This window comes from Equus asinus, chromosome 10 (genome assembly GCF_041296235.1).
Source record: "Equus asinus isolate D_3611 breed Donkey chromosome 10, EquAss-T2T_v2, whole genome shotgun sequence".
Taxonomy (NCBI): Eukaryota; Metazoa; Chordata; class Mammalia; order Perissodactyla; family Equidae; genus Equus; species Equus asinus.
Window position 1 is genome coordinate 104,677,116 of NC_091799.1, and position 22,656 is coordinate 104,699,771.

Sequence of the window (22,656 nt, forward strand, 5' to 3'; positions counted from 1 at the left end):
TTCTGGAGGGCAGAGAGCACAGGTCACCCATCTCTGTCATCTCAGTAGCTTGCAGGGATTAACGTGCCCCTTTACTTAGTAAGCAGCTTCGGAGCCATTGGCCAATTCTGTCACATTCAGTAACTTGCAAGCTCAGGCAAAGTTAACAGTGAGTTCCCTAATGCTCAGCCAACGATTCCCCAAAGCAGGGGCACGGGCTCTGCTTTCTACGTGGCTTAGGATGAACTGGGCACAGTTTTGGTGGCTCACTCATGTATCAATGCAGAGATGAAATGTGAATCAATGTTTTATGAACCCACTTTTCCACTTGCTTACAAGGAATAAGAGACTATTAAATTAGAATTAGGAAACAAATATCTGTTTAAAGCTGTTTCAGCAGAGAATCCTGTGGGCTTCCTTAAGTTAAGCCTGAAAATCATAATGACCCAATTTACATGAGGACATATTGAATAAGAGCACAATTTTCTAAAACTCTCAGAGGTTGCTCTAATGAATACAGAAGGAAAACTAGTCTTTTCTCTTCACTTATAAGTTAATTTAAAAGTCCATTTTTTATTTTTTAACCAAACTCATGGCTTGTTAGGAGGTGTGACACTATAAATAATGGCTTCAGTCTGGTTTCCTGTTTTAAAGTTAAAGACGTGAAATTCACTCCTTCTGCTCGAGTCTCAACCAAGAGTCAGGGCTTAACGATCACTGATGGTTCTGAGGAAGGTACAGGCTCTCGATTAAGCAAATGAAAATTTGTTTTGCTTTAAAATAGAAACAGAAGTTTACTTTACTAAAGTACTTATTGGGGACATCTGTTTGGCTTCACTCTCGAGCTGCTCAGTATCAGCTGAGTCCTAAAACTGTTACCTGTTAACTGGATAAGAAGGAAACCCGGATCTAGCTATTCATGCAATGGTTTAGTAACAATGAAGTAAAGAAAGTGTAGCCCAAAGGAAAACATTGTAATGTACAGCATGGAGACTATAGTTAAAAATACTGTATTGCATATTTGAAAGTTGCTAAGAGAATAGATCTTAAAAGTTTTCATCACAAGAAAAAAATTTTGTAACTATGTTTGGTAACGGATGTTAACCAGACTTATTGTGGTGGTCATTTTGCAATATACACAAATATCGAGTCATTACATTGTATACCTGAAACTAGAATAATGTTATATGTCAATTATACCCCAGTAAAAAACAACAAAACAAAACCAAAAAAAACCCACTGGATTTGTCCAATGCATGTCCAAATTCTGACGCTGCCAGTTATCTTTTTTTAGTTGTGTGACTTTGGAGACCTTCCATTTTCTTAGTGGGGCACTATTGGCATCTTAACTAACAACACTATCTGTTGTGGAGCACATCACATACATGCAGAACTTTTGGCATCCCTGGATCCTGCCCACTAAATGCCAGGAGCAACCCACTCCCCTCATTATGACAACTAATACATCTGCACACAATTCCAAATGCCCCCTGGGACAGACAGCACGATTTCTGGTTGAGAACACGGATACATCACAGGCAGATAAGGAAGAAAGTATACGATTAGGAAAAGGGGGAATGTAAAGTATTGCCTTGAAATTTTTAGGAATTAGAAGAAATTTATGGGGCTGGCCCAGTGGTGTAGTGGTTAAGTTCATGCACTCTGCTTTGGTGGCCCAGGGTTCACTGGTTCAGATCCCCGGTGTGGACCTACACACTGCTCATCAAGCCATGCTGTGGTGGCATCCCACATAGCAGAACTAGAAAGCCTTAGAACTAGGGTACACAACTATGTAATGGGGCTTTGGGGATGAAAAAAGGAAAAAAGACGAAATTTAACAAAAAGGAGGTGGTTAGTTGGTACACAACAAAATTCATTTAAGAAAATAACAATAATGAAAAAGCTATAAAACAGAATTTGTGGAATGTAGCTAAACTAATATTCAGAGGGAATTTCATAGTCTTAAATACTTATATTGATAAACAAGTAAGAATAGAAATAAATTAACTTAATACCTAATTAGGATTTCAGAAAAAAGGATAGTTCAAGGAAGCACAAAGAAGGAATTGATATAGATTGAAATACAGATCAATATAGTAAAAAAATGAACAGATGTCAATATATTTGAATGCAGACAGAAATTTGAAGCAAAAGTCAATGTTAGAAAAGAGAAAATGGTAAATCCAAGAGCAGAGTTTTTTGAGGGGCTGTCCTCAAACGTAACAGCATACAACTTGGTGCCCTTCCCTCCTTCATGTGCTCCTCTGGACTAAAGGGGATAGAAATTGGCACCGCGGTTTCTCCATCTCTTGTCTAAGGAGAGGCGTGAGCACGGGATGCAGAAAGCAGAGGAGACCGAGAGGCAGACCATCACGTCTCTGGCAGCAGTGGATATGAGCATGGGCTCTCACAGACGTGAGCTTCGCACTAGTCTCCAGGCATTTTCCTGGGAATCACCTGCTCAGCTGCTGGCTTAGCTGTAATCAGCACCAATGATTTCTGGAACGTTCTACAACTTCCCGGCTCTTAAAAAGACAGAGTGACTCTGAGAGATAAAGGTGTCTCTCTCTGACCTTTACTCCTCCAACCTTTCTGACTATTTTGTAAGCAAGTGATCCTTTATATTAAATACCTTCCTGCTTAAAATGCTTAGGATGGTTTCTGTTTTCCTGGCTAACCAGGCACTGATGTACCAACTTAAGAAAGAAAATAAAGAAGAAGCACAAACCTACAAGATATGAAATGGGAATAAGAAAATATTTGAATGTAGAAGAAATGAAAATAAATTAATGAAGGTATTTTGTTCAAACATATAAAAATGAAATTTAAAATCCTATAGAAGGTGTTTTTTTAATTAGCAAATCCAACCCCAGAGAGATAAACAATAGTCTAATAACCATACATAATAGAAAAATTTATCAAAGACTTAACTCCTGAAAAAGCAACAGCTTCAGATGTTTCAATGAAATTCAGTTAAACTCTATATCCTAAAGAAATAGATAATATCAATGCCTTTCAAATTGTTCCAGAGTATAAAAAATAAGAAAAATTTCTAACATTTAAAAAAATAAATTATAAAATGTTAGCACGCCAAAGAAAATTACAGCTCAATAATATTTAGGAATGTTAACGTAAAAATATGAAATAAATTATGAGAGGACAGAATCACATAGTACATTGAAAGAAGCTACGTCACCAGATATTCACTCACATCAAGAATATTAGGATGGCTCTATTTTAGGAAAATCAGTTAACATATTTCACCATTTTAACAAATTAAAGAGCAAACTTTGCCACAAACATAATAAAGTCCAGTATGATAAATTTAGCCCCATTTTGACAAAAATATAATAAAATAGACAGATGAATATTTACTCACATCAATATATTTTTATATTTATATGTGTTTATGTGTGTGCATATCTATATCTATGTATCTAGATAGACAGAGATATTTGCAAGCTTATTTAAACCTAGAAGCCAGCATTATGGGAAGCATTAGAGACATTCCCATTAAGGTCGGGAATAAGAAAAGAATTGTAATTATTATAAGTATTTTTTTTTTTTTGAGGAAGATTAGCCCTGAGCTAACTGCTGCCAATCCTCCTCTTTTTGCTGAGGAAGCCTGGCCCTGAGCTAACATCCGTGTCCATCTTCCTCTACTTTACACGTGGGACGCCTACCACAGCATAGCTTGCCAGGCGGTGCCATGTCCGCACCTGGGATCCGAACCGGTGAACCCCAGGCCACCGAAGCAGAACATGTGAACTTTGCACCACCGGGCTGGCCCTCTACTATAAGTATTAGTTAAAGTTGTTTTGGAGATACTGGCTCACACAATTAGAAAAGATAAAAGAATAAAAGATATGAACAATTTAGCAGGGGAAAAACTTCAGGTGGTAAAATTTATGTCTAGAAAACTCAAGAAAATGGGCATGAAGATGAGTCTGTTGACTGATTGTTGGAAGGGGGAAGAAGAATGAATTGGAGAGAAAGAAGGATGATTACAGATTCTTTGGTAACTAGAAAAAATAAAGCATGGGCACTGCCTGGATTTAGAACCAGAGATGTCTTTGAAGTCAGGAGGAGAGGCCGCCTGTTGCTGAGATGGTATGAAGTTGCTATGAAGGGCGCAATCCAAGTGACCGTGGCCAGCAGCCTACCACCGGCGTGAGACTGACGAAAGCACAAAGGTGCACATCAAGAGATGCAAGACTCCTCTGGGGTAGGGATGATGGTGAAAGACATGGGGGTTAGCCAGTGCTCTGAGGGGAAATATGGAGAACAGCACCCTCGATTTTGTTATACACCTGCATTCAAGGAAGTTAAGAGGCAGAACCAGTGACAAGAATGTGCTTATAGAGGAAGGAGGCAAATGGGCATGAGAGATTTTGGCAATAAAGGGCAGAGAAAGTTTGGAGGAATGGCTGGTAAACTGTTGCGTGCTGTGGGAGGCCAAATAGGAGGGGACAGAGAAGGACCTTTGGAGCTGGTGACTGAGTGGTGGTCATGACCGGAAATGGTCTCAGAAATGAAACCTTGAGGCAGTAAGGATAAGCAGTAAGTGGGTTGTGGTTGAGAGCAGAGCAGGAAATGAAGATTATTTTCATGAAAAATTTTGCAATGAAAGGCAAGAGAGGAAAAAGAAGGGGCAGGAGAATGAAGGAAGAGTTCATTTTAAGATTGAGGAGACCTGAGCACATTTAGGGGAAAAAAAGAGAAGGAAGGGCAAGAATGACATTGAAAGAGAGAAAGAAAGGGTACGTTAGGTGGTGAGAAGTCTAGTAATAGGGTCAAGAGTCCCAGTGTAGCACGATCATGCACGGCATAATGCGGCATGACAACATTTCAGCGTGCAGTCAACGATGGACTGCAGAGACAGATGGTCCCATTAGATTAGGACCATATGGCCTAGGTGTGTAGTAGGCTACACCACCTTTGGTTTTGTTTGTATAAGTACACTCTATCACATTCACACAAAGATAAAATTGCCCAATGATGCGTTTCTCAGAACGTATACTCGTTGTTAAGCGGCGCATGACTGTATTAGATTTGGGAAGGAGAAGTGTGTCTTCTGGGGCAGAAAACACAGAAAAGATGAGTAACAGGGAACCATGGGTTGGTGGGAACAGGCTGACGTTCACATTTGGCATAACTCTCGCCCACAAGGGATGGAAGCTGCCTACATGGACGTGCAGAAGTAGGCTGGTGTAGAGAAGCACACAGAACTGGCTGTAGTCCTGCTCCACAACCAGCCTGGCTTCCAAGTTGCTTCTGAGGGGACGGTGTTGCTATGTAAGGGTAAAGTGTCGTCTGCAATCTATAAAGATCAGCAGGGCTCGGGGGGGTTCTGTTAACAGGAACTGCTTTCCTCCTTTTCCAACATTACTAAGATTAAAATCACATGCAAGGGTCCCCAGACTTGCATCCTGGGCATTTTCTAGGAAAGTTCTTGCCTTCAATTCTCCCACCCATCCACTGAATCTGTCTTAACTCACCTTCCAAAGAGCATAAGGGCTGGCCCTTGACCATCACAATCCCTGGTGGGCAGTCTTCAGATTGCCATTTAGACCTTAACTGCTGAGGGGCCAGCCCTGTGGCATAGTGGTCTGCGGGTTTAGATCCTGGGCACGGACCTACACCACTTGTCAGCCATGCTGTGGCCGTGACCCAGATATAAAGTGGAGGAAGACTGGGACAGACGTTAGCTGAGGGCTAATCTTCCTCAGGAAGAAAAACAGGAAGATTGGCAACAGATGTTAGCTCAGGATCAATCTTCCTCCCAAAATAAATAAATAAAATAATTTACAAAAAGGCTAACTGCTGTGTTCGGTGAAGTTCTTGTGATTCTTTTAGAACCGGTTTTTCCAGAGAAGTGGATTTCCTCTGTGATTCTTGAACACCTCAGATTCCAGAGATGCCTCTGGGGGCTGCCTGGGGCCATGGGCAGGGGACCTTTATATGGAATGTGTTTGCAGAAAAGTCCCCTCAGCAGAAACACAATTGAAAGTGGCTCACACGACCAGGGGTTCTCAAACTACAGTGTGCTTCAAGACCACTGAGGGCTTGGTAAGGCGCAGATGCCTGCCCATCCCTGCTCCTACGGTTTCGATTCAGCAGGTCTGAGGTGGGTCCAAGAATCTGCATTTCTATCAAGTTCTCAAGTGATGTGGATGCTGCTGGCCTGAGGACCCACAATGCCAAGGGCATCTCGGTTACTTTTCCACAAGATTTTGCATGAAGTGATCTTAAACTGGTAGGCAGCTGAGGTTTGTGAAAGTGAAATCAGAATCTTCACAACTCCATAGCTCAGATCTCATGCCGCTGTTCGAACTCTGTGTCCACAAGCAAACTAAACTCTGTGTGAGGAGGCGTGGCTTTACCAAAAGAAAGGGTCTTAGACTTTTAGGAACTATCCCTTCAAAATATCTCCCAAAAAGTGGAGCCAACATTTGTGATTTCTAAAGAAAATTTTTGGGGAGAAGGAAAGATTCATCGTTTACAGTTTGCTTGAAGTATCAATAATACTTGAATACATTTGCTCAAGAATGTAAACTGCCACATTAAACACGTGCTGTGCACTCAGTACCTAAGGGAAGACTCTTTGCAAATGAAGGATACAAATTGTGTAATAACAGGCGGAAAAGCTTCTCGTTCAGGAACTTCCAAAGGAGGGCACACATATAGGACCGCATGGGAAGAAGAGATGAGACAGGACGATTAAAATGTTTATAGTGACCTTGGCTCAGAGGACGGTTTATCTTCTCTATTTTCTACTTGTTTATAAGATTCATAATAAAAAATAATTCCAACATCTACAGATTTGGGCCTTCATGAAAATGGACATCCTGTCTTGCCGACATCCTGGGCAGGGTTGGCTCAAGAACACTGGGCAGTGAGGGTTGGGGGCAGCAGGGGCCGAAACCCCCAGGAGACCCTCCCCGACCTCCTGTTGGGCTGCAGCCTGTCCATCCATCTGCTCCGGCATCTCCTTTCCCTTCCTGCTTTTTGCCATATAGAAAGCTCAGCCTCGAAAGCCTAAAGGGGCTCATGAAGACTCTCTCAGCAGACGGCAGAGGGCAGGGCAGATTCCCAAAGCACATCCTCTCCTCCATCTGCGTTCCAAGCCGTGAGCCGTGCCCAGGCATCACACCTGAACTCTGAAGAGCATTTGGTGTCACATGGCCAGGCTCCTTGGGAACGGGTTTAGGTTATGCTTTAAGAGACCATTTTCACAGTTACACCAGGGCGATGGAGAATCCCGTGAGCTCAGAAGGTCTTTCCTTCAGTCAAGGACTTGAAAATCTGAGCCCATAGGCTTGACCAAGAGCGCCTGCACTTCTTCCTTCACACTCCTGATTTCCTCCCTTAATTTTTGCGTGGTTCCTGTCTGATCAATGCTCCCTTAGGGTTTCCCTCCAAATCCTCTCTCTAACTCCTGCTTTACGGCTGTCTGGTCATCGCATCGTGCTTACTACATTTCAACCATCCAGTAGCCTCACCTGTGGGAAAAATGGCCAGAACTAAAAATTAACCAAAAAAAATGACCCTCAGGTTCAGGTGCAATGTCTATGTCTATTTTACAAATGGTTTTCCTGCGGTCCTTAATCAGAGACTTTTGCTCCCCATATACATGTAATTTGCATATTTAAGATCTTGGGTTTGGCGTTTACCAAGACCTAAAGTACTAAGTTCTTGAGTAAGAGCAGGTGTTAGAGGCCAGTATACAGTCAAGGACAGATGACAAAATGTCAGCCTGGAACCAAAAAGGGGAAACAAAAACCCTATACAAAACAGGCTTCAGAATACCAAATGGAATGATGGACTGGGCAGTTAGTGTGTGCCAATGGCTCTGCAGCGTCAGCAGGCCTGGACTGCCCATGTCACAGAGCTATGTGCTGCCGCAAAATATCAGGTGCCGGGACTGAACAGCTGGTGAAGACCTGAGTCAGTCCAGGAAAGGCACAATCCACCCAGGAAGCTGAGAAATCAGAACACATTTTATAGGACGACTTCTCTCTATCTGCTTTAAAATGCTGCATAGAAGAAAGAAACTCATCTGTTATCCAAACTGAAGCTCCAGGCAGTACTTACTGCTCTCCTTTCGCACCACTACCCCTCAGCTGTCTCAGCGTCTTGCCTGTTGGCCTCTGTCCCCTTCCAGCAGGAAAGTGGCGCGTCACACTTTGGCCACTCAGCTGAAGCGGCTACAAACCTGCATAGCCATGCACACACAGACACATACACACGTGTACACTCCAAGTGCACTTGCGCATGCACACATGCCTTTACACACACGTGTACACATCCGTCCATTCAACAAATATACACTACTTTGAAGATGGCAGCATAATCCAAAATACGGAGAAATGTGTTCATCAGCCCTGTCCTGGGGCCGCATGAATAACAAGATTATTATGGAATTCCCTCTGGCTTCAAGAGTTTAGTAACCTAAACTGTCCAATAACCCAAACTGTCCAATTTCTTAGGCAAAGCTACAACATTAACAGAAAAGAATAGAAACTGACATTTATTTGGCTAGACAAAGTGGTAAGAGCTTTACGGGCATTCTCTCATCCAATCCTTAAAAGACCCCCCGTACAGTAGGTTACATTACTATTCTCATTTTATACATAGCTCATTAATGGTAAAAGGCATAAGTAGCCCATAAGGTTACAAGTTTTCAAGAGGCGGGGCAGGACTTGATCCTTGGCAGTCTGGTCCAGGCCACCACACTGTATGTTATAGCTCAGCTTAGCATGGTGAGTCACCTGGTGGCCTGGTCTTTCTATCCAATGTAACATACACATGTAGAAATCTGTTTGAGTTTTGTTTGAGGCAGCGGGAGACTCACAACCTTTTCTGTCTCAGAACTCTTCATACACTGAGGACAGTTTCTTAAACTCTGTTTCAGTGGGAGCTGAGAATATGCCTGGAAGCAAGGAAGCCGGAATTCTAAAGAAGGAAAGTCACTTCTCAGAGCAGGACAAAGAGAGGCATGAGGGAGCCCCTGAGGGGAGGGGTATTTCTGGGTAACAGCAGTTTGATCCCACATCACTATTCCCATACATGGCCCTTGCATATTTACAAATCAAAAAGTGGTTGAGATCTTGCATTCGTCCATTCAACAAATATACACTTGGCTCCTGGCATGCTCAGGGCACTGTGCTAGATCCTAAGGACGCAGCAGCTAATAAGAAACAGCAAACGTCACCAACCAACCACCACCAAAGACCATTCCATCCCTGTCATAGAACCTAAACCACAGAGAGAGTACAGGAAATAACAAAGCAGACATGTGAGGAGTAAACAGGCCAAGAAGACAAATGTCCAGGCCAAGGAAATTGGCAGTGGTGCTGCTGGGGTGGCGGGGCCCATGGCCTACTGCCTGAGGGCCTCTTAGAGCTCATAATTGGTGAGTAAGGCCTGGCAAAGACACGCTACAGATGCAGGGACACCGCAACTGGGTTACAAAAATCCCTTCCTCAGACTCAAGAAAAAGTTCAAAACAATGAGAAAGCTTCCGTTACAAACATGAAACTGGTACAGAAAAGAATCAAAGCCAAAGAAAGGGCAAAACAATCCAGGCAGTGCCCACTACAATAGACATTGGAATGATGAGGTGGGAGGATGCACAAGACTGATTCTTTCATCTGCAGGGCGCTTTTTCATTTTCAGGCAATCAATCCATGTGCCCAGATCCTGGGCATCCTGTAGAGACTGACTTGGGAGTTTATACAGAAAGTATCCTTTTGGTGATGGCCTAGCCATTTACTCTGCTTCTGCATTGTCAAAAGGAGATTTGCACCTGATGTCTCATCACATTTTCACCGCGATTAAGTCAGATGGTGAATAAAGGAGCAAACAGGGGTGGGTTGAGGAGGTCGTGGGCTGGGCGTTCTTGCTAGCTCTGCGTTGTGAGCCCACAGGCCAGGCTCCTCAAGCTACAGGGGCTCACAGTCCACAGGAACACACACAGATGAATAATACATTGCATGCCAAGTGCTTACTGGACGGACTAGGGAAGCCACATCCTAGACTATTAAAACTGAAATGGCAAAAATCAACTGCGTATCTTCTTAATTGAAGGGATCCTTAGAAACACTTGGAAACCAAATGGGAGATGGCACACAGCAGTGCCCACAGTCCCAGGGTGTGTGCCCTCAGGCATCAAAATGTGGCCTGACCAGGTTGGGGGTTATTTGCCTATCCACACACGGATGCTGGGAAACACAACTGGCTTTGGATCTCCAATCGAGTCACAGCATTTCCCAAAAGACAAGATTTTCACAGAGATTTAGCCTGGTGACACTAGGCACTGTGCTTTGTCCCACATTAAAATGGTCAGGGATCCAAAAGTTGGACAGTGCATGGTGAATGAATTTGGGAGGTCAAACCCAACTGTGGGTGGTAAAGATGCTCCAGATTTTAATTTAAAATCCATTTCCCCAGCACATATAAACAATAATAGACATAAAAGTGAATTTAAATATTTCTTCCTTTGACCATTTTGAAATATCTGAAAAGTCTGAGAAAATAAAAATATATGTAGACATCCCTATGTCCAATAACATTTAGAACTTTCAAGTTCTAGTGTTACACCAGGTTGTAGCTAATCATGTTTTTGGATGAGTTTCATGTGATGGCATGGGGTCTGCTCAGCTATTTAGCTGAATGCTTATGGACAGTCAGGTATTATGTCTCTGACCAAGGGCGCATCTGTGAAGGAATTTCTCAACAGTGCTTACAATCACTCAACTATTTGTCAGAAAGAAAACATCACATAGTTCATGGGAATGTCAGAATCAAGCCAATCAATTTTCTAAAATGACCCATATTAATAGATAAGAGAGGAGAAGAGTATAAAACTCAAAGGATAAATTAAGAAAGTCAGAGAGAACAATCCTTTCGTGGGGAAAGCCCAAAGCTGAATCCCGGCCACGGAAGGTGGGGAGCAATGTGATCAGGCTCTATTTTTATCTTTTACAGAAACCAGCTCCAGCTAGTTCTTTGGAAATCATTTTAAAGCCTTCATATTTTGCCAAAGTATCTGGAAGAGGAGTATTCAGACTTAAAGGCTATGCTTTTATCGAAGAATCTCCAAGTTTTCAATAATTCTAACTAGAGAATGAATTCCAGCTGTTGCCAAAAGCCCCATCCTTCTCTTATAAAGAAAAAGAAACCAATCATTTCAGCAAAACTACACAGAAAACTGGAAAATACTCCAAAAATGGATGCATGTGGTCTCATGAGAAGCATGCATCATTTCTATCGCGAGTGCTAGATATGTTACGGATATGTGATGCATGAGCACTGAAGAACCTTGAAATCGGAAGAGGGAAGATAACTGCAGGAAACCAGAATGAGTGAATTGAGACTTTAAATAATTCCCAGGTGTGTTTAAGTGACAGCTATGCCTGGCTTGATCGCGCTGAGCATATGGCATCCTAACGTGCACCAGAACTTGGAGGGTGGTGATGACGATCATTTACGGACAGCCCGTGACATCCTCACGTGTCTAGTCTGCTTAACAGGGAACTGGCCCAACTCCCCAACTTCCCTGACCGGCTGAGCTGTCAAAATTGACAGAGGGAGGTGCCACTCATCTTGTTGAAGGCAGTTATTACTGGTTGTTAAGGTTCCGAGTTTGGTTAACAGAGAAGTAGGTGGCAGGACTTGAAACCCATGTGTGCACACACCCACAGGAGGAGGACGACGGAGAAGAGCTGGCCATGAGCACGTGACGGGAATGTGAAAGGGGCAGGGGGCTCTGACAGATGCTTGAACCCAACACCCCTGCTAAGGGGAGGTTTGCAGGACCTGGAGAGACTCTGGGAACAGGGAAGGATTCCCGCCCCTTGGGGAGTGGGTGGGCTTCCTGCTTTTACCCTGGACCTGTGAGTACGCTTGAAGGGGTGGACATCACACAGCCCAGGCCTGTGAGGAACATGCTCCTCCCTCCAGGAGACAAGACTTTTTTTCCTCTCCTCTGCTTTTTGGGGTTAAGAGGGCAAAAGTGGGGGATAGTGTGGTTTCTAATGTATCTTGGACAAAAATATAGAAGGCATTTTTATGAACTTGGTTCAAAGGTGACCCAAAGAAGGGAAGAAAGAGCCAGAATCATTTTAAGTTGATCTCTGAGACCTAAAAGGACACACCAAACCCTTTAGATAAAGTTTAAAAAATGACAGAGTCGACTTGCTCTAAGATTTGGTACATTCCAGCACACAGAGTAAGTACGGAGAAGATCTGATTTGAAGCAGTTCCTGTGAAAAAGTTCTAGATTTTAGCCAATTAGATGAGTAATATGAGCTGAAAAGAACTGTTTTCCTCAAAAGCTCTCAGCTCTCTAACTCTGCCTGAGACAGATATTCAAGGTACAGCTCAATGTCACTCTCTCTGTGCCATGTTCCTGAGGCCCTCACAGGCCTTTACACTTGACCCAGTCTAGAATCTCGCATTGTCATGCATGTGTATATCATAACTCCTCTCTCTAGATTGTCCATATTTTTGAGGACTGGGCCAGGATATACCATTTTTCTTTACGGACTCAGAACTCAGCATAGTGCTTCACACATTTAAGGAAGAATTACTGGATTGAAGTACTCAATTGCTTGGTTGAGATGCACAGATATATTGTACTTCGATTAACTACTATGCTAAAAGATCACTAAATACTGTTAAAGTAACAACTATGTTAGTATTTCATCATTCAATTCATAGACAGAGGTCTCTGCATTTTTCCCACGTGGTTTTACGGAGCTTGAGGTTCAGATCAGTACTCCCAATCTGCTGACTCAACAAGTGAAGGAGTGAATGAATGGTTTGCTATCAACAAAATAAGGTTGCTAATGATTTCATTCTATTTTCTAAGCCTAACCACTGAACTAGTTAAAGTTTACGCTTTAAAAATATCTGTAGAGGGTGAGGAGAATATTACTGGAAAAGTATGAGAGGTAGGTTTACAAGCCAGTTTTAAGATTTGTCTGGGGAACTTTATGAATCACATGAATATTTTCCTTTGAAATAAAAACATCATCCCCAGACACTGCACGATGCATACTGGAGAGTTTAAAACACAACTGTAAGCCAAATTTTAATAAGCCTTTCATTTGGAAGTGAATCAGAGGTCTGAGATTAGTTATTTGAAATATTCTGAACCAACTGAATCATGGAGGCTTATTTTTAAAAGCTACAGCATATGCGGTTTTGAGAAATGGCTGATGACTTTACGCTGTAAACAAGAATCTAGCGAAGTCATCAAGATGTCCAAAAGTCTCCATCCTGGAGTCTGATGCGATCAGCTAAGCTGGTTCCTAACAAGACCCTGGGCTTCATGTCTCATTGTGTGGTCGTTACACCACCACCAATGTCCCAGGCACTGACAGTCCAGTCAGGGCCAACGTAAGCGGGATCACTGAAATAAAACGTGGTTATATCATAAAAGTGAGTGGAGAGGAAAAAGGGATACGGAAGCTTGTCATACAAGAAGATGAAAGACGCCATCTGCCCTGTGTCTATTAGAAAATCTTATATTCTATGGCGAGATGAGTCCTTTAGAACAGACAAGGAATGGGACCTCTTTAAATAAAAAAGAATTACCCTTCCTCTACTGTGCCGGGTAACATTTCTTGAATGAAGCAAGACACTGGGGAATTTTCCAGGTGTCTTCTCCCAGTTCATTAATTCCCCAACTAGTTCCTTAAAAATCCCCCTGGAGACAATAAAGTCACAAGGAAATAGCTAAGAAAGGATATTTTAAATGGTTCAAAATCTGGGATATTGGGAGGTCTACGCAAGTAGAGATTTTAAAAATACAAAATACACAGATAAAATGAAAATGGTATCTATGCTTTCCCTGTTCCTTTGGGAATCCAGTTGGGAATTGTTCGGTGATGCACTGACCCAAGCCACTAAGAAATGAGAACAGGGATAAAGTGCCATTTCCATCAGATTCACTGGTGAAGCTAGATATTCTCTCACAAAATTGAAAAAGTGAAAATGATATTCATTTAGAAATGTCATCCTCCAATGTTTGAATTGTTACCCTCCAATGTTAAAACATCATCCTCCATTTAGGCAGTTAAATGTGCTATTTTCAGATAATACAGAATTTAAATAACCTGACATCTTTTCAAAGTAATTACTATGACGAGTAATCATTAGAGGCTCTAAATAGCACAGAACTAATGAAGCTTTTTATAAACTTAAGGTAACTAAGGATTTAGTTCTCAAAGATTTGTGCCAACAGATAACATCAAATTTTGAAACTTCCACGTTCAGAAAGGTATAGATGGTGAATTCTGATAAACAGTTTAATCAAGATAACCACTTATGATCAAGTCTGAAGAACTAAAAGCCCCTGCCTCAAAATAAACCACTGTAATTAATACTCAGCCAATAACTATGTGATTTAAGACTGTCGGGGGAGATTTGACAAGTCCACCAAACAGAGATGAAAAAAGATCAAATACTGGGACTGAACAAGACCAGCCTCAGCCTTTAAACGGTCATGCAACTCAAGCATTGCCTGCTCCGTGAGGTCACCTCCTACTCGCTGACATTTCAGTCTAATGTGCAAGAGGCTGCAGTTCCTGCTCATCAGTAAATGCTCTATTATGAACGGCAAACGGCAAGTTGAAAACACTTTGTGCCTCCGCTGTAGAATAATCGTCGTTAGAGAAGGTGAATAGACACCCGCCCGTGAGGAATGTGTTCTGTTGGAGCTTAGTGGTGAGAAGAATAGGACATGGGAGTCAGTGGACCTGACTGATCCAAGTTACCTGCGGGGTTATCTGGGGCAATTCCCCAAACTTCTGAGCCTATGGTATCTACAGACTGAGAGAATAATGCTGAGCCCTCTGAGATGTTAATAGTGATTGCTTCCAGGCACAGACAGTCATAAAATCTTAAAACCTCACAGAGAAAAAGCTCTTTCAAAATTTTGTGGCACGTGCTCTGATGAAGCCAAGACCTGAACCTCATCTGGCCGTCTCCAACCCGGGAGGGGTCTTTCTACTCTTAATCTTGTTGAAGGTTTTGACAAGACAGTGTATGTGACAACAGGTAGCAGGTGCTCCATAAGCAACAAGAATACTTCTCTCACTTTCATCCTGTTGTACAGAGAATTAACCTGGGGACCCTGAGAGGGGAGAGGGAGGGTGTGCTTTTATCTTTTTACGAAAACAGGGGAGAGTCCAGTTCAGTTCAAGCCCCAGGGGACTGCCGTTTTCAAGTGTCCCTCCCTGAATGTTCCCAGGTGCCTGCAAGGGGATGCTTTGATCAGGTGCTGAGTCCCCGGACCTAAAGCAGGTTGGGTTTCTACCGGGAAGACTGTTACAGAGGAGCTTGTCGTGATTTTCCATCCGACCTGAAAACAAACACCACATTCACTGATTGTATAATGCAATTTTGTAGGCAACTGATTTGGGAATGGCTTTGGGGTTCATTTCCTCTAGAAACCTCAAAGCGAGAGTTATTTCTTAGGCATAATAAGGTGACTTGCAAGTACGCTAATCATCCATTTAGTGTTTTTCAGAATACTGTGACAAGTCACTTGGGAACAGCTGAGAAAACCAAGCAGTTCTCTGAATACCTGACATTCAAAGGGAAGATATGAATGAAACTGTCCTAATGAAACATAGTCGTCGACTCGCTATCCTTTACAGACGTTTCCATGTAATTCTTTATATTTTTTCCACTAAATGAAAATGAATATGAAAAAGTTCTGAAAATCATAATGTCCTTACACAAATATAAGGCTTTATGATACTGCTTATTTAATCAAACACTATTAGGTAACCCTAAGTAGAGACATAAAATCAAGCATATTCAACATAATCCATAGAAGCATGAGGGATGGTTAGAAGATCAGAAGAGAGGAGAAGGAAGGTAAGTATGACTGGAAGCAGTTTCCCGCGTCACACACACAGATGCCCACGAATATAGTTCTGTTCCACGTTCCTCCGAATGGAGTGAAATGGCAGCTCCTTTGAGCCCATCACCAGTGTAGGATTCCCCGTACACTCCTCTCCAGTTACCATTAGAACCATTTCTTGCCATCCTTCAGTGCAGAAGGGAATCATATTTTTCCTTAGAAAGCTCTGAATGTCATAATTTAAATATGATTTACATATTTTATTAGTTTATAATGGGAAGAATGAACACATGTCAACTACATTCGCGTTAACCTTGCAGACTTTTTTTTTTGGTTAATCTTTCAGTTTTCCTTTATTTTCTTCATCTCTTTATTAAGAATGCATGAGTTCATTTTTACTTTTTCTTTATTCACTCATTAGATTCTTACATTACGCAAGTTCTCATTTGTATACCATTTTTAACTTAAATATGGTACTGTCTAAATTAATTTCTTACTTATTAAGAAATTGGAATGCACAAAGCTGAAAACCATTTGTTTGTATGGAAATTTGTATGTTTTCTACACATCAGATAGAATTAGGTATTTTGTTTCTAAATTTACAATATTGACTTGCAACCTTTTACCAGATAGGACATACTGGCTCTGGCTAAAAATGTTCTTTCTGTGAACTAGTTTTATCAATTTAAACACGGGCTTAAAATTCTTACGGTATTTAGATGACAAATCTATTATCATGTAAAATTCTTCTTTTTGGCATGTTGTTTCTTGCCATTTCCACTGCAACTTTCATAAAATTCTTATATTTTCTGGGTGAATTTCAGTGTATGACTTTATAGCAAATTTCTTTTCAAAAATGTTTTTGACCAAGGCCATTAAAGTCTCACTCTGTATCACTGTATTGTCCATGCAAGCTTCTATTTCTCATTACCAACATAATATATATAATCATTTGAGTAACTTTTTGAATAACCTCAAATTGCAAAACTATCCTTTAAAAAAAAATCTTAAATTAGATGAAAAACAGAAACCAGTCCACTAAATGACTTCCTTAAAGCCACTCCCTGAGGTAGAGGAAATGGGGATCATGGCTCAGACTTTCAAGTGACACTCAGGGCCACCGCTCTCTACTCTGCCTCTGGAAATGTTACTGCCACCCTCAGGCAGAACCCTGGGGCTACTTGTTAGGATGAGATGAGGACCATGGCCCTATGCCCCATGGCTGGACCGCACCTGGGGCACCCCCATACCCACCACCAGGAGAGACATGAGAAGTGACCTACCCCCCCCACAGGAGACGGAGCACTCGGAGCGGACGACGGCCCACGTGTAGCTGGGCTGCGCCCTCAGTTTCTTCTCACCCCGAGACCGAGGCACTGAGTATTCCCAAGCAACGCCCGGGTTCCTTCCCTGAAACAGAAGCTACAAAATAAGAAAAGGGAAAAATCAAACAAGTTAAAGCAGAACGAATAAATATGAGCTAATTTGTTTTAAACTACTTGAAGCAATGAGAATATCAAGCAAAAGTTGGTTACAATGATAAACACTGTCCATCCTCCAAAATTTATGTTAACTTTCTAAACAGGAATAAGCTCTCAACCAGACTCAAGCACAGCTAGAAAAATGGAAATACATTTGAGTCTTGTGCCTTACATTTAGTGTATTCCTCCATACGAGGCCTCAAACACCTTTGCGACCTGACAACAGGATTTGGTTATTTCCCTCTGTGCTTCCTTGGGATCCCCCTCAAGTCCTCTCCATGTAAGCAAATCAGAAAGCGATGCCTAAGGCACTGCCTTCCTAGTGAATTCCAGACCCAGGACACTCAGGGAGACACGGTCCACGCCACGGTCAAAGCTATGTCTGAGTACTTTCTACTGCCACTGGATGCAGAAGTCTTTGCCTGCTGGCACGTACCCTGTAGTTCTGGGAGAAACGATGTCTGACCGGTAAAGATGGTCTCTCATGCCAAGCACACCTGTGAGCCATGGCTTAACACAGAGAACTGCGTTTGGACTCTTCATCTCCCAGCTTGAGACCCAATCATATGGACCAGTGACCTTTTCCCTCATAAAGGCATCATACACACTGCTGATCTCGGTGAGAAGATCTTTTTGGAAACCTCACAGTTAACCTGTTAATAGAGATCCCATCTCTGAGGCTTGGAGCCCTTACTGGTCCTTGATGTGATGTTCCGGTAGATAAAGCCACTGGCCCTTCCCTGGCTCCCAGGCTCCCACTCCCCTCCCTGACAACACAGCTCAAGTTTAGTTGGTGAAGGTGTCGTAGGGCATGTACAAGCCCTGGACAGGTGGCTGCACTGCAAAGCCATTGAGACGCTCTCCTGCTTGGCCTCCTTAGGTTTTGTAACTCTTCTTCTGTCAGGAACAGTTCCTAAGAAGCCACACTCATTTTCAACCCTGATGGATCTCTCTTTCTCCATGATTATTAAAACTAAAAGCCTGCAATGGCAAGGGAGGAATAACCAAGGCAAGAATTCAGGATGAATAAGTTTACAAAGGGGCAGAGGGAGCAGCTCAGGGTCAGCAGAGGAGATGAAGGTGGGATGTGTGGAGATGCAGGCAGCAGCTGCCCCCAGACCACCAGGAGAGGCATCTGTCAGGAAGATACAAGAGGATGGGAGGGGCCGCTGGGCCAGAGAACTGGTGGGGCACCTGGGCCATGCCCATCTGCAGACTTAGGAGGGGCCGCTGGGCCAGAGACCAGGGGGGCATCTGGGTCACTCCCATCTGCAGACTTAGGAGTGGGCTCATGGGCCCAGAGAGCAGGTGGGGCATGTGGGTCACTTCCATCTGCAGACTTAGGAGTGGGCCGCTGGGCCAGAGAGCAGGGGGGGCATCTGGGTCACTCCCATATGCAGACTTAGGAGTGGGCTGCTGGGGTGACTTCTGAACCAAGCACTTTTCTTTAATTGTGCACAGAAATATGAAAAGGTAGGGAGTTAGCACATCCCCTGCCTGCCGCCATCATCTGCCCAGTCCCACGGGGACAAATTATGTTCTCAGAAGATGCCCAACTGTGTCTGTGAGCCCCTGTGGTTGTGGGCAGAAAACAGCAGAGCATGGGGTCAGGAGGGGGCTTGTGTATCCCCACGCCTGCTGGGCACTGGGCCCATGTGTCCACACCACTGGGCTTTGGTCTGGGTTCTCATCTTGCTCCTGCTCCCCAGGATTCAGTGGAATGCTGGTCTCACCCAAAACACAGGCACCGAGGGAGCCCCCAGAGAGCATCTGTTTCTCACAGCTTACAGGAGAGAAGCGGACTTTTGCAGAAGTTTATGGATAAAGACCTTAAAATGGGAACCACACGGTGGGCGTAAATACAAATTGAATCATTCACCTGGAAATGAAAGATGCTAAAAACAAGTCCACCGCCCCATTCAGTCTATGAATTGATTAGTCTTGCTTGTGATACATTATCTAATGGCAAACATTCTTCTATGTACTTAAAATTATGCCAATAGCCTTTAACCCACAAAAATACCGTAAGACCCCAAACCCAAGCTCTGAAACCAAGAGGCTGGATTTTACCTCCACAATCAGCGTTTCGTTGGTTGGCCCCGCAGCGGTTAAGCTCTCCGGCTCCTTGTAGGACCGTCTGTAGTAGAAGGCTGTGCCTGAAAACTTGTATCTGCCGGGCCAGTCCACCGTCCAGTGTCCATTCAGGTAGTATTTTTTGAGGGCATTGCGCACAGAAATGTAGGAGGTAGATACGTTCATCTCATAGATGCGGATACTCCTGGCTCCAGAAGGAATGGTGACCATCTGATAATATTCTAAATTAAAGAAAACAGGAGAAGGGAAGAATGGGACATTTCATTCAGCAGCACCATGGCAAAATCCCCAAGCACTTTCCATTCTCCATAACTAAAACTCGAGAAGCCACATTTGGAACTTGGAAAAGATCTGTTTTGGCAATCAGTTACATTAATCCTATAAATGACTTTCTTTTTTTTAGTTAGAGCAGAGTTATTGTAATTTTCACTATTCCTAAGAACCATTTTAATTCAAATAACCTAGCAACCACTTCCAATCAAAACAAACGAATTGAGAAGCGAAGCGTTTTGGGAGCAGGAAAGCAGACGGTGTAGAACTGTGCAGGACTCTGCTCTTTCCACTGCAGCTCAAGCTCTCCCCACCAGGAAGGGCCGGCTTCCATCCCCTTCCTCAGCCCTGCAGCAGCTCCGGCGTACTCACGGTTGGTGCGGTGGTGCTTGGCATAGAGGCCCTTGTGTGTCGTGCAGTCCGAGTTGTTTCCCTTGCACACACCACAAGAGTCTTCCACAGCATCGGATCCAAGGATGTTGTCACACCCAACTCTCTGGGGGACCCACAAGGTCACACGTCATTCGTGAAAGAAAAGACAATAAGAGCGAAGTCACAAACCTCCAGCAAGAAACCTCCTCCCCGCAATAGTTGAAAATTTCACCAACACAGGAAAGTTAACAAATATTTATTGGATACCCAATATGTGCACAGCGAGACCGTAACCCTCCTCTTCAGATCCAAAGGAGGAAACCTTTAAACAAGAAACATAGCCTATTCTCTTTAGTGTTGAGACATGATTGCAGCATCTTGAGCCCTCAATTAAATCTATCAGGTTGACATTTTGGAGATAACAGTAAATTTCAGACTGACGTAAAGCTCTTACTGTAAATGACAAGCACTGTGTCCTCACTAGGGTCCATGGGAATATGCCATTGTGTTTTGAACAGCCTTGTGCAATGGCAAAATAGTAACACGTGGAAATTATTCCCAGTGGTAAATTATGGAAAGGACATATTTGTTTACTGTCTTAGACTTTTAGGAGCTCTTTATAATTTCTACGATGCTGGCTAGCTTTACATTTCCTAACAAAGACTACAGTCTATATATGTAAAAAATCCATTCAGAAATAAAATAACTATAGTCCACAATCCCTCGTTTGAAATCCTTAGGGCCAGATACATTTCAGAACTCAGAGTCTTTTGGATTTTACGAAAGTAATTAACATATTGTGTGTATAATGTGAGAGTCCCAGCAGAGCCTATAATAGCAATGATGTTTCTATAGCAAAATGCACACATCTTCACACTACGCAGGGTAAATAAAACTGAAAAATAGTCTCACATCAGTTCAGGGAATGCTTTTACCACCAAACAAATTCAGGCCAGCTTATATTTTGGAGCCATATAAACTTTCCATTTCACAGCTTTTTGAATTTCAGAATTACAAATAAGGGACTGTGACACTGCATCATTAAGAATTCCTAAAAATAATGAGATATTTAACAAATCAACTAATAATTGACGAAAAGGGAAGCTCAGAGCTTCATGTCACTTAGCCACCACATCTCCCCCAGCCTATCTCCTAAGTCCCTCTCCGACAGAAGAGACCCCTGCAATAGGGGCAAAGTGGCCTCTAGGCTCAAAGCTATCCTTGCCTTCATTTACTCTCCTTGCTACTGCCCAGCTACAGCAACTGACCCTGCGACCTGGCTCATTCCCCATCCGATCCCAGTGCCTGTTCTACAGGGACAGGAGGATAAAGCCCCAACTCCTCATCTCCAGAGCAATGGCGCTTTGAGAGCCCCTCCCTTCTCTCCCCACACCCAGCCCTGCCTGCCTTGCGGCTACTCTGATGACTGAATCGGTTCCTACCAACTCATGCTGCCTTGCACCACCACCCTCCCCTCTCTGCCTCCCCTAGCACTCCTCTGCCAACTCACCCTTTCAGATCTGGCCCTGATGCTCCCTTCTCCAAGGAACCCTGCACTTCTCCCAGATCCACAGCTAAAAGAGAATCGGCTCTTCCCTTCTCCCCATGCTCCACTGCAACAGGCCACTGCGTGTCTCAGTATGTATTCATCTGGCTCTCTTCCCCACTGGGCTGTGACTTGGAGGGAAAGGATGTATTTTAAATGTCTGGTTGCTCTAACCCCTTACAGGATGCCTGGCACAAAGCACACTGTCTGGAGATGTTTGTTGAATGAATGAACAATCATTATTACCTCACATATCCCATCTACACAAACATTACGGCTATCCTCCGAGCATGGAGTCCCATCTTTGACTTTATTTGACAAAGAAAAGAAGAAATCAAATCCTTCTGCGATACAGTAGAGTTTGCATAAGTCCTGATCTTAAAAAGAAATACACACACAAACACAAATAAGAAAGATACTTAAGCTCTGATCATTTTTGCTCTAAATTTTAGATAGACTTTTTTTTCCTTTTTGCCCATAAAATAACTCCCACACAATAACACATTGCAAAGACATTTTCTTAATGGTTTTCTCATTAGGCTAGTTTTTTTTCCCCTTTTATTTTATGTTTTCAAGCTTCACTATTAATTTTTACTGTCCTTTAAGGGATCCTTTTTCTTTACACAGAGGTTGGCACATAGTAGGCAGTCAATAAATATTTGTTGACTTGAACTACAATATTACTGCTCAACTGTTTACTAGTATAGTTAACTACTCTCTCATAGAAGCACAAAAAATTCCTCTATCATTTTGTAGCAATATACAAAATTCTTACAAATAAAATGTAATAAAAGAATTAAAATAATCACTGAATTTATTAGTAGCTAATGCATTTGATGAAATACATAATATTTTTAAGCTGATAGAGGGAATAACTTTTAGAGGAAATCTCCAGAGAACATTTTCTATAAATATAATGGATTGTCAAAAAATACTGATACATCGAGAACATAGCTATCATTATATACTTAAAATTGGCAGATTAAATTCATCTCGTATCTTGATAATCCATTTCAAGGATTTATGATTTATATAGT

At 42.7% G+C, this 22,656-nt stretch overlaps 1 protein-coding gene across 3 annotated transcripts in view; it reads right to left on the reverse strand.

Annotated features, from left to right (window-relative positions):
- ADAMTS16 (ADAM metallopeptidase with thrombospondin type 1 motif 16) overlaps positions 1–22,656 on the reverse strand; it is a 156,080-nt gene that overhangs the window by 52,531 nt on the left and 80,893 nt on the right. For all 3 annotated transcript variants that reach the window (XM_044779502.2, XM_014828468.3, XM_044779500.2), the window contains exons 14-17: positions 21,866–21,996; positions 20,074–20,197; positions 19,408–19,652; positions 17,140–17,278 (exon numbers count right to left, since the gene is read on the reverse strand). In XM_044779502.2, the coding sequence (XP_044635437.1) occupies positions 17,140–17,278; positions 19,408–19,652; positions 20,074–20,197; positions 21,866–21,996 (639 nt within the window). The remainder of the gene's footprint in view (positions 1–17,139; positions 17,279–19,407; positions 19,653–20,073; positions 20,198–21,865; positions 21,997–22,656) is intronic.